This window comes from Papaver somniferum, chromosome 5, assembly GCF_003573695.1.
Source record: "Papaver somniferum cultivar HN1 chromosome 5, ASM357369v1, whole genome shotgun sequence".
NCBI lineage: Eukaryota > Viridiplantae > Streptophyta > Magnoliopsida > Ranunculales > Papaveraceae > Papaver > Papaver somniferum.
The window spans coordinates 157,522,943-157,535,981 of NC_039362.1; the positions used below are offsets into that span (position 1 = coordinate 157,522,943).

A 13,039-nucleotide genomic window follows, 5' to 3' on the forward strand; every position below is an offset into this window, starting at 1 on the left:
CCCTGGCTTGACCTTGACTTGACAACATTAGCAAACAAACTACTGACCTGGAGACAAAATTTGGTCCAAAACTACAGATCCAAACTACAAAATGCCCTTACAATGGTTACAAGTCCCCGACCAAACAGCGTCGCAATAAATATGATCACCACAACATGTACGGAGCACCCATATCCCACAGGGTTCGTGGAGATTAGATGAACATGCATCACTGGAAGTTAAAAAGGCCGCAAAAACCATAGCCAATATAGTGAACAAATTCATGATGGAGAAAAAACCTGTTTGATGTGATCTTTGTATTGAATATGATGGAGTATGTTGTTTGCTGAGACTCTTCTTATTTATAGTTTTGGCAGCCCAACTGTTTGAGAAGTCGATAAATCTATGCTTCCTGATGATTGGATACACATCCGAAATGTTTAAATAATTATTTAATCTGATCCAGTAATTATGGATCGAGTTTCATTACCATGTTGTTTCATGTGAAGGAGTGGACTTGAGCTCTGATTATCATTATTTTTTTTATGTTAATTTTGTGCCGGGTAAATAGAGCCAAAAAAAATTGTTACGAATGGGCAAAGTCACTTCAGAAATGATCGATGAAATTGCAATTAAAAGTACTGTACACCGAACTATGTCCCACTAATCTAAATAACAGGAAATTATCACCAAGCAAAGTTACTTCTTCCCCTTGCCTTTGCCGCTCTTCTTACTCTTGGATTTTGTTTTCCCCTTGCCCTTGTTAGTCTTCTTGTTGTTTACCCCTTCTGATGCAACACTGGTTTTTGCAGTTTCGGCAGGAATATTTGTATCATTAGGCATCAAAAACAACGAATCCAAGAATGGTTTCAGTTTCTGCTCCCACGCCTGCATCTTACCAAAGAAGTCGGTAACCGTTGAAATAGTGTGGCCAATTTCCTCATCCCTGAAACAAAAGTGTAAACAAGATTGAGTTCTTTCATACCAAAATGACATTGAGCTAGTTAGGATTGAGAGCCGAGACTAACAGATACACATTATTATAGTTAGGTATTATTTGAATGTTAAGAAAAATACGTAAAGAGGGTAGGCGAAACAAAGACCCTATTATCATGCAATTGGAACAGCAAAAACAAATGCTTCATCATTATGTCTGAGAAAAATGATCATATTCAAAACAATCGTGGGAAAACAATAAAATGTAAGTCTGAAACTGACCTCTGGGACGTTTGAGTAGCAAGGAGCAGGTTGTTTACATCCTCGAGCATGACTTCAATTTCGTTAGAGAGACGCTGAGCTTCATCATCACGAGGAGTTTTCCGCTTCAGTGTTGCTATTGCAGCTTCAAGAATGTGGATGCATTCAGGTAACTCCACCTGAAAGTAAACATAGAAAAAATAAGATTTGCAAGCAAATATGATATAAATAGATCCCATAAGATTTGCAGTATTGATTAAGGAAAGAAAGCAAAGGTGCAAACACACCCATGACTAACCTTCCACTGCTGTTTGTCAGACTCGGAGCTAGTTTCTTCAATGTAAGCATTGATTTCTTTCTGATACTTAGAGACATCAAATGTATGCCAAAACTTCTTATAACTCCTTTGCAAGTCGAGCATTTCGACTTCAGAACCCGGAGTACATTCAGCGTTGCTATCTTGGCCAACAATCGCCAAAGAACTGCATGCCTTGCTTAAGCAGTTAGCCTCTATTTCATCCTTTGGGGCACAATCAGGATTCTTCGGGAATAATAAAAACAACACATCTTCCCTACAGTGAATCATATTCAAGTCCACAAGGATACCATCAGGCCAGGAATACTTGGATCGACTATTTCTAAGACGTACTGTCACCAGGGGATTCTCAATTGTTTCAAGTGCGCGTGCAAGTATTTTAGTATTCATCCCTTTCCTACTGGTAAATATCTCTTGAAATGCAGCTGGAAGTTGGGAAATTAAATCTCTTCTAGCCAATAGAAATTGAATTGGCTTTCCCGTGTTTCCATTGATACAAATTAGACAGATCAATATTACCAATCTTAAGACCAGAAAAGGGTAATCCTTCTTGGATGCAGCATCAGTTCTCCCAAACCATTCCAAAGTCTCCACTTTACTTGTTAAAAGGCCAGCTACAACATCAATGAGAAGTTCGGAAGATACAATGTACTCTGGTTTTGAAATGTTTTTCCAGTTGTCGATGGAAAGTGATTCGACAAGAGAAAACTTTGTTGTGATAAAGGACCCTTGGCAAGAGCTCGCCAAAAAGACAAGGCGCTCAAGAAGATACACAAAGCAGGTTGGTGAAATATAATCAACCTCTTTCTTCCAGTTGGCATTATAATATGTGTCTCGTAATGCATCCAGAAACTTCCAGACTAACGCCACGGGAAGAAATGCTGAATCAATGCTCTCTTTAAGCTGATGAATGAACATTCCCCATTTTTCCCATTTTGGGTTCACATCAAACCGATCTAATATCTGTAGATACAGTTCATCTGTTAGATTCCCAGACGTGAATAGCAGCATCACCACCCGCCCAATTTGCCCATGCGACAAATAAGGACTTGACGTCAGATTTTCAGCAATTAATTCTTTGATTAGATCCTTAGAGAGATCTGTTTGTCTCAAAGCAATCATATTTTCCATCATTATCAGTTTCAAGTCCATGGGACACAAAATCCGAGAGAACTGCCACTTCGAAGACAATAAGCCCTTCTGAAGTGAATTAGGAAGTTTCTTGTCCAATTCCTTGAATTCCATTATCCACTTGGTGACTTCAAAAATGCGAAGAACAGTTGCCCCATGGTGAAATATTGAAAACGGATTCTCCTGGAGGGCATCAAGCTTCTCCAGTACTTTCATACAAACAGCAAGTATTTCAGAAACCCAATAGCAACGAGCAGCTTTTACGAATTGTTGAACATCCAAATAGACCAAATTACCATTCCTATGAAAAAATCTATCATTGATTTCTCTCGTCCAATAAGCAGTATCATTTACCAAAACATAGCACCAACCATTTGCGCGTTCCTGTTTGCGCACACCCAAGTAACCCAAACAGAATGCCTCAAATTCCATATAGTTTTCTTCATGCTGTGTTCCAAGAGAACTGAAGTACTTCAACACTTCGGCAATCATCTCTTTCCACTGATTCCAATAGTGAATTAATGTATCCATGGAGACCCTGTTCTGGGAAATTGACTCTTCTGCATGCCTTGATGGATTCAATACCACTTCGTCATTCCAAAAATATTTCTGAGCTGAAACTTGTAAATGTAAATCAAGAATTTTCCAACAAGAGATGATTTCTGCTCGGCGGTTCTTGAGTCTTTGTGAAGCACCTAAACAATCTCCCAGCACTGATAGGCTACTGGTGGTGTCTGACAGTAAGCTTGTCTCCACACAGACAAATTCGTGAAAGAGATCACCTTTGTTTTTGGCAATCAATTTTGCTGTGAGTAAAAGTTCTTCTTTGTTCATAAATTTATCTAAGGGCCAACCTTTACTTTCATTTGACCAAAGCGAGCAACCAAGAACATGCATTAGAATTAACCCACATGCTTCTTCAAAGGTCCCAGCCTTTTCTAACATATCAGCCTCGAGAAGAAGATCTCCTTTCAACCTTGCGACACTGGCAGCCTCAGTAAAATTACCAGATTCAGCCTCTAACACAATAAGTTCACTAAGATAATTACGAGATCCCAAGAACGCCCGTTTTTCCTCCATTGAAGAAAAGGCTCGAACAAACTTCACCATACTGTTCGTATCATTCAGTTGATGATAATGAAGAGCACATCTCTCGAGAAAACTTTGTTCCATTGTTTTCAGTTCTCGACTTTTAACAGTATCAGCATCTAATTGAGCATTTTCTTTCCAGTTTCTAATGTAATCCAGACCCTTGTCGAAGAGATTACCAGTTGTGCACACAACTAAGCATTTCGTTAAGCAATTGACCTTACAATACACTTCAGCTGCAGTACTCCAACATTCAGCTTGATGAAAACAGTCACCGGCGACTTCAAGGTAAGATTCATCACATTTATCCCGGTACAGTGCACCTGTACACGGTAAAAAAGACATTATACACAAGATAGTTATCAAAAATTAAAAAGATGCTGCAACGAAAAAATTGATATAACAACCGATGAAAACTAGAATGAAAACTGTGGTAATAAACAACAATCTCAAACCATGTAACAGAACCTAGTTGGAGAAGAAATGTTGAGGAAAGGAAAATGACCACAGCTAGAAATCATCTTTATTTATCAAAAGAAAATATATCATTAAAAGGAAACCACTTCAACTGGAAAAATATCAGAAATGCATGTAATAATATGGATAAAAACTTAAGAATACATTGGAAAAAAAGAATGCCACGGTAATAAAAGGCAAATATTGCATACCAGCCCTTTTAAACTCCTTCAACTCGATAAAACATTCGGCTGCTAACTCATTTTTGCTAATTGATTCATAAATTTCAGCAGCCTCCATAAGAGCAACACGAGCAAGTTCAAAGTTAGAACCCTGCAAACGATCAGCAGCAGCTCTAAGGCCAGAAGCCTTCGCCCATTTCTCCCGTTTTAAGTCCCCAGCTCTCTCAAAACACATTGTCGCCATCTCATAGTTACGTTCATTGAATAACTGCATAGAATTCAGTGATACTATCATATTCAAATCGAAGATAAAAGTTAGGCAGAATCTTCAGTCAAACATACCTTGATACCACGAGAAAGCCACTCTTCCTTGCTACTAGCAACCATCATTGCCTGCGCAAGTGATTCGTCAAGCTCTCTAACCTGAACAAGATTCTGCTCCTTCCAGTACTCATACATGGGCTTAGAGAACTCATCTATGTTCTCACAAATCCACAATCTTTGCCTAGTTCGAGTTATAGCGACATACAATTGCTTCAGTTCTGAGCAGAGTAATTTATGTTTTGCCTTGCTAAAACTTGGAAATTTCTGTTCAACAGAGCTGAAAAGGTTTTGTTGCTTCATGTATCCGTAAACAACTCTCCATTGATTCTTCAAAGGTGAGGTTCCAAAAAAGTTATACAGCAACACGTCCTATGTAGATAGCATCCGGAAATTTCACAAAAAGATGACAACAAAAAAGAAATAAGTTAGCCTGAAATACATATCATTTTGTGTGTACATAGTGAAGAAAGTATGGTCAAATCAAAACTAAACGTATTATCATATTATTATAAAAGTGATTTGATAGGTAATCACCTGAAATTCAAGACCTTTGCACTCAACTATTGTCAGCACAAGAGCTTGCTTTCCGATCTGTTCCAAAATTTCCTTCCTAGCAAATTCATCGCGCACCAAGATAACCTGTTCTGCACCAAATCCTACCATTTTCTCTCCAGTATTTCCACCACAGCTGTTGCCAAAAATCGTAATAATAGCATTCTCATCCTTCACCGATTCAAGCAAAACTGGTTGTTCTCCATAAATAAGGCTAGTCTCGGGGCTTAAAATATCAATTGAATGTGGAAAGAAATGGTAAAGAAGCTCAATCACACTCTGTGACAAATGGAGAACACCTGCATGAGTACGGAAATTTTGGTTCAGTTGGAATATCTCTGATATACGAGATTGATCCTTGTCTTTTACATTTCCTTTGCCATTACTATGTGAATCATGAAGAAACTCATTGAAGAACAAAGATCTGATATCTTGAAATCTGAAGTCGATCCCCCTGGCAATAGTCTGTGCAGTGTCACCAGAAAAAACAAATCCCTCCACAAAGTTTCTGCAAATGTACTTGAAAAGTCCAATTTGTCTCATAGTCAAATCCTGAACCTCATCAATATACACAAAGTCCATATCATCACCCCTATAGTTCCCACTTTTCAACCGAGAATGAAGATCAATGACGAGATCAGACAAATCAAACTCACCATTTAGCACCTTCTTCTTTTCATAATCAATAAAGATATCATAAATCATCTCTCTTGTTTCCATGCTCAGGATTGAAACCCGACCAAGAGATAGTGACTTGTAATCTTCCTTGCTAAGTTTTCCATCAGGTACCTTACCACCAATCAACCCACCCTTTATGTGTGAGATGATCTCAGTAAAAACCGTAGAAGAATCGAGCTTCTTGGTCATCGCAGAATTGAAATGAGGCCAGTAAAATGAGTTGAAACGATCAAAATTAACCTCCTTTGATCTTATGAGTGCATGCAACGCAAATGGACTAGATTTTACAGTAATACCACTTGAAGATTCACCTGCAGTGAATCTATCAAAATAAGAATTGTCCATACTTCCATCAAGCATCATTAAGAATTTCTGAAATGTTATGACCAGGGGATACTTTTCAGGTAGAATGTCAGCAAAACAATCAGGAATATCCCTGAATTCAACAGCATCATTCGTATCATGCATATCTATTAAACTATGCACAGGGGAAGAAGTTCCAGCACATATAAAACTGCAAAACACAAGAAAAGAAAATTAATTTGTGAACAAAAACCAAGTGTACCTCTCATGTTGTGACTCTCATTGCTACATGAATATTCATAACAAATACCGAAAACTTTAAGTGAATGATGAAGAATCACCTTTTCAAGTTAGATATTTGGTTCTTTACAGCTGAGCATAGTTTAGGACTGACAGTTACGAATATCTGGCGTAAGAAAGTTCCTTTATTCTCGTCGATATTTCCTCTTTTAACAATTTTGCTGGCAGTATGCATAGAAACATCACCCTTAACCTCAGAGAATCCAGTTGAAGCTAGATGGTGTTGCTGCTCCTTTTGAAACAATTTCATTGTTAGAACAGTTGTTTTACCAGTACCCGACCGTCCAAGAATAAATGTACTTCTAGGGAAACGTATAATCTCCAATTCTTGGTCTGTTACTTCGAAAGGAAGCTCAAGTTCTCCACCATCATTTCCAGAGAGTAAATGATTCACCACACCAGATGACAAAGAGTAAAATTTCATTAATAACAAGCTGTCTCTCACTTTCGAGTTCTCAACATAACTTCTTCCATCTGTTATCCCGGTGGCTGAACCTGTAGCTGACTCGGCGTTTTTCTTGAACTGAACTATCTCATCACTTGCCTTCCATATCATTGGGACCTCCAAATCTCTAGAAGAAGAAAACCAAAAAGTATTGCTACAGTATGTCTCAAGGAATTGTGAACATAAGTATATTATAGGAAGAAAAGACAATAATAATAGATTGGCATAAGAAACTGTTTTTACACAGTTGGAGACAATGAGTGGCATTCATACCCCTCTATGTGCTTCAGCTTACACCGGCTGAGGTAGTCATCAGTGTACAATGAAAAGATATTATCCAGACGGTTAACTAGTTTAGGAATCTCCTCAAGAGGTAAAATATCCCATATCTTTAGAACCTGCGTGTAGCTTGAATCTTTCGCGATATCAACACTGGATAAAATATACAACCCCCCGACCTTATATTGTTTCAGAAGCTGCAATGGACTTCCACAATAAGTGTCTGACTTAAGCTTCCTTGGGCGCCAACCATTGGAAAGCTTAAGCAATAAATTGATAACTAACTTTTGTGTTTGTGATGATTTGATGTTCCCAAATGACTTCTTGAAGTTATCGCTAAATAGAACCTGCAAGTATAAAGGCAACAAAGGACAGGGCTTAAATAAATCCAACTATGGTGAAGAAGAAAGAAAGTTACATTTAGCACTTCACAGAAGTTCATTACTAGCACTACTACATTATTTACCTTCCATCTAGCACTTTTGAAAAGTAAACTATCTCCACTAAGTAAATCATCTAATTGGGACAGCTCATTCTTCGCCTCTAATATGGCTTTAGCAATCTCCTTATCTTCACAAGCACGAAAGAAACAACGCCGAACTTTTGAATCATTAACTAAAGCGGACCAGCAAGTTTCACTATTCAATAAAGTTCGTTCGTCACCTAAAATCCACAAGCAGTGCCTGGAAGTCCAATGCGAAGCGATTAACCAAAAGAAGTTACATTTGAAGTAAGCAGATTAAATGATATTCTTTGACATATAACAAAGACATTCTAGCATCGGTCATACCTCGCCCTTGTTAAAGCAACATTGGTTCGCTGAAAATTAGAAAGAAACCCAATTGATCCACCTTTATTCGATCTGACTGTAGATATTATGATGATATCTTCTTCACCACCTTGGAAACCATCCACGGTCTTCACTCTCAAAGAAAATCCATCATGCTTATCATACTTCTTTCCAACCTTTTCCTGTATTGCAGCAACTTGAGCAATGTATGGGGATATTATACCAATGCTTAGATTTTGTTTTGAGTCCTGCCATGCTGTAATTAAAACATTAATAACTGGAAAAAGTTTTACAACAAAGCAGTAATAATTAAGAATAAATTTTGCTGTGATGTATACTAGTCACACCTTTATGAAGCATGCGCACTATTTTCATCACAACTGCAACTTCCACAATATTTCTTCTACTATGAACGATGTCATCTACCTCCTCTCTTCCGTCAGAAATACTTATGAAAGAGTATGGCCCAAACATAGCTCCAGGAAGGAACCGTCTTTCGTAACTTTTACATAAAACATTTGGTGCATCAGAAATCTGATGTTGATAAAAGTTTGCATTCGGGAACAAGCTTATTTGGGGATGCATCCGGTATTGCATATTAAGCAGGTTCTTTGAGTGTCCCAATGAACTCAACCTCTCGAACAGACTTCTGCCAAACCCAGCTTCATCAGAGACCTTAACAAAAAGAAAAACAAATTAAAAATCCCAAAAGTGAATATACCATTATAATTAAAATGAAATGCTTAAGCAAAGCTAGAAGTGATTTAACAGACAAGCATTAACAATTTATGCTTAACATGATCTAAGACCTAGTAGCTGCAGTATAATTACCTTGCTATTGACCATCGCTGGTAACTGACACTCATCCCCGATCAAAATAGCATGTCTTATACCTTGAAGCTGTAAGGGTATTAGTGACTCACACTCTTTTAACTGAGCAGCTTCGTCAATAACTAATAAGTTCAGTGGATCAATCTCCAACTTAAACAGATTATATGAGCTAGAAGCTGTGCAAAAAAAGAGGGAAGCATTCTGGAAACAGAACTCCCGTACATCCCATTTCAATGACTCCAAACTCCTGTACTGAAACTTTGAAAGGCATGCGTCAAGATCTAGAGAATCATGAAGGGTGCTCAGATGCTCAAGACACTCACTTCTCATCCTGGATAGAGTTGCTGTGGTAGCACTATGACACGGTTCATTCACATGTACATCAGTACAAACTAATTCTCCCTCCTCGAATATCTCTTCTAGTTCTTTGTCCGTTACATCATCATGTAACAGCAATCTTTCAAAAGATTCGAGCGAATCAAGAAGGGAATTCACCTTGACAATATGCTGAGAAATTAGACTTTTTGGGAAATGGGTGTATAAAGTATTCATGTAGGTTTTCAGGGGTAAGCCTACAGCTTTGTATCGGTTTCTAGTATACTCAAGAAAGGAAATGGGTGTTTCATTCCCCTCTTCACCTTCACCCTTTTTGGTTTTTTCATTCTCCAAAAATACTTGATACTGTGAACCACAATTCGTAAGAATGTCAATCATTGATCTGAAGGTAAGCTTCCAACCAATCGGACCAAAAAACTCTACAAGCCTATCAACTCGATAATCTAACCAAATCTCCTCAAGATCATCACGTACTCCCAATCTTTCCTTATTTCCAAATAATAGTATATCTCCGAAGGAAGATAACTGATCATCCTCTCCCAAGTCCTTCTCATAAGCCTCTTTAACAAGCTTAAAGACGCGCAAGGCAACTTCTTTAACTGCGACATTTGTTGGAGCGCATAAAACTGTTCTATGGTTTCTTTTTAAGAGAATGCTTAGCAATATACTAACGGTCTTAGTTTTCCCAGTCCCTGGGGGACCCCAAACAAGCTTAACCGATGACTTATGATGACACTGAGCTGCAGATATGGAAGTCACTACTGCTGATGTTTGGGACTCATTAAGGGTTGATGATAATTGTGCAACTACATCATTAGTCCAATTGCTATCAACTTGTGTGGAGCAGACATCGCAGAATTCCTCAACCTGCATTACAGTGACAAAAACAAAATACATCAAATGTTTTAGAGTGAATCTAATTCCTCAGATTTACTTATCCTAAGAAAGAAAAACAAACATAATAGAGGCTTGAGGTAAACAATGGCAATGAGTGAGCCTCTTACATGTTCATAAATTTACCTCAAATTATTCCCAAGTAAAGCAAAACACTATAAAAAGCTTGAATAGAATTTCTTACCACTGAATTGGTACACAGAATTTGGTTGATGATACTCATGTTTCCAGACATGCCCAATGCATTCCATATCCTGGTGTTGGTTGTCATGTTGGTAAGAAATACTGCAAAAAGTGAATTATGCATGCCCTCATGATCAATCCCAATTGCTTTTGAAGGTTGAACCTTAAAACTTGTACTAGGCCAGTCATCAGGAATGAACTCATTCTCCACCCCTTTTTCAGATTCATCCTCGTCTTCTTTAGATTCATTCTTCCCGTATTTTTTAGTACCCTCATCAACATTAGTAACCATAGCAAAAGACCATGTGACTCCAATACGATTTAAATCAGATGCAAGCTCAGGAACTACATTAGATAAAACAAACAGGTCACCTGGTTTGGGACAATAACGTTCTTTTTTTCTCTCATTTTCTCTATTTCTCCAAAAATCTACAGTAAGTTTTTGTAATGAAGACCCAACCGGCTTAGCTTTCTCTACTAAGATCACCTCAGCCCATGGTGCGAAAGTGATACCCTCCATTGTTGAACATAATTCCGCACGAGTTTCTTCTATCAAAGGAAGAGTAAAAGAGCTCAGATACTCTTTCTTCGATTCAAAGCACTCAGGAATCTTTTCCACCTGCAAATGAATAACAATCAAAACAAAAGTTAAGACTTCAAAAAAAACAAAATAATAATAATAATTCAAGTAGATAGATGGAGAAAGAGGGAAACCTGATGTTTGTAAAGCTCTTCATTAAATATGTCTTGAACACTCCATGAAAACACCGTCTTAGTTAAACCATTTACACAAGAAGCCATTTCCAGAATGATGATGATCAGCTATTCAGTTTCCCCTTCTTAAGAAAAAAAAAAAATCAAACTTTTTATCTCTCCACACCAAAGGGGTTAAAAAGAGGACCACCCCAGTTACCCTTTAATCTTTAACTTTAATCTGATAGATGCAAATGTACGATTTAACTTTTTTTTGGTACGATTCAAACTTCATCTGCAATAGGGGAACAAAAAGAAGGGTTTTGATCATGGAGACTAGAGAAGGAGGGGGGAAGACTTAATACCGAAGGAAGGAAAAGCTTACATGATATGATCAGTAAAAAGAAAAAAAGAGTAAGAGATTTTGGTTTGGGATATGGATGAAAAGGTAAAAAGTTTTTGTTTTTGCTTATGGATATGGAAAAAGTAAAGCTACTGACAACAAAAGTTAAATATTACTAATAGTAAATTCATTAGAATATTGAAGGAAACTCATACAACGCCGAATGGAATGCGGATTACCAGAGGGTATTAATGGAGAATTTGAAAAACCAGGTCTAGAGGATGTTTTCTTACATTTCCAAAATCATTGACTGAAGATGAAAAGTTGAAATTTTACAGTATGTTTGTTTATATTAAATCAAAAGCGGAAACTCCCAATGGAGTCGTGGTAACGTGGGGGGTATTGGAGAATATTGAAGGCCGACCACTATGAACTGTTTTTGGTTCATAGGTTTATTTGCCGCCACAATTTCGGGAGATGCAAATGTGGAGCTTGCTGTGGCTCAAACCTAGAATTTTACGAGCAAAAATAAAATAAAATGTTGTGGCTCAACCATAAAATAAAAGATTACATTATTTTACCAAGTCATAGCTTAAATAAAAAAACTACCAATTTGCATCAATGGGTCCGATGATGCACCTCTTGCCGAGGGCAGGGCTAGGTTTTGAGAAATGGGTAGACAAATTATCATTGGGTACATATTTTGAAGGGAGCAAAATGCTAGAATTACGTTAAAATGATTAAAACTGGATTTGGAGTTAGCTGAACTGAGTTGCACACTAATTTTTTCATGTGTCTCTGACCCTAGAGTTTGGAAAATGGTAACAGTCAAAGGATTGAGGCTGAGATTGAGAGGACAATTATTGATAGGTTATTATGAATATGTGAATGAAAATCATATTCCTAGTATAATGAAAACATACTGAGTCACGTTGTTGTATATTTGTAACTGGTGAGTCTTCGGATATCACGTATCCTAATCTAATTACTCTTTAATAGTTTAATAAATTTCATGTTTCAAGAAAGAAAAAAAGACACTAAGTCCTGACTCAAACAAATCAAAAAGAATCATGAATCAAGTTTGAAAAATTGTGTGAAGTTTTCCGGGTGATTGGGTTAACGAGTGGCATACTTCATTTTTTCTAAGATATTTACTCAATCATTAAAAAAAACTAAATATCAGGTGACCAAGAAAACATTTAGTAATCTTTTTCGAGTTAAAAATACATTTGATTTATTAAAATTAATTTTTACTTGAATCCAAAAAGGTATCGAGGAAACTTTAAAAATCAACCAGTTCACGAACTGCATAAATCAATTCGTGTACTACTGAAAGAAATATATCCAGGAATGCCTCAAAATCGACCAGTTCGTGTACTCGAGTTAATTGAGATTTAATTTGTCGGGTATTTAATTTATAAGTTCAAGTTCGCGAACTTAGCAAAACAGTTTGTGAACATAAGAAGTAACTTGACTGTTCCTAATTGCTCGAATTCTTTTTTGCAATGTTCATCATAACATTAAAGTCATGCGACATGTTTCGGTAGATAATATGAGTATGTATTATAGTCAGTCTGCACGTACCTTTGTTGATGAAGTTTCCATTAACGTCGTCGTTCTCCAGTCTTCAATCTCCAAGGTCGATTGGTGAATTCTGATACTCAAGAACAGTGTTTTATTCCAAGTTCGAGATAGACACTAGTAGACTATAAATCAAGACATAGTTTTGATCAACTAA

The 13,039-nt window shown here is 37.2% G+C and overlaps 1 protein-coding gene across 1 annotated transcript; it reads right to left on the reverse strand.

Moving 5' to 3' along the window:
• Nucleotides 1-547: 547 nt before the first annotated feature.
• On the reverse strand, nucleotides 548-11,502 carry LOC113283345. The gene is made up of 14 exons (XM_026532571.1): nucleotides 10,980-11,502; nucleotides 10,267-10,884; nucleotides 8,853-10,055; nucleotides 8,369-8,696; nucleotides 8,022-8,277; nucleotides 7,698-7,914; nucleotides 7,226-7,578; nucleotides 6,549-7,079; nucleotides 5,209-6,418; nucleotides 4,693-5,043; nucleotides 4,381-4,618; nucleotides 1,475-4,035; nucleotides 1,198-1,355; nucleotides 548-925 (listed from the first exon to the last, which is right to left on the reverse strand). Exons 1-14 carry the CDS (start codon nucleotides 11,064-11,066, stop codon nucleotides 679-681), a joined length of 8,358 nt encoding a protein of 2,785 aa, XP_026388356.1. The 5' UTR covers nucleotides 11,067-11,502; the 3' UTR covers nucleotides 548-678.
• Between the last annotated feature and the right edge of the window lie 1,537 nt (nucleotides 11,503-13,039).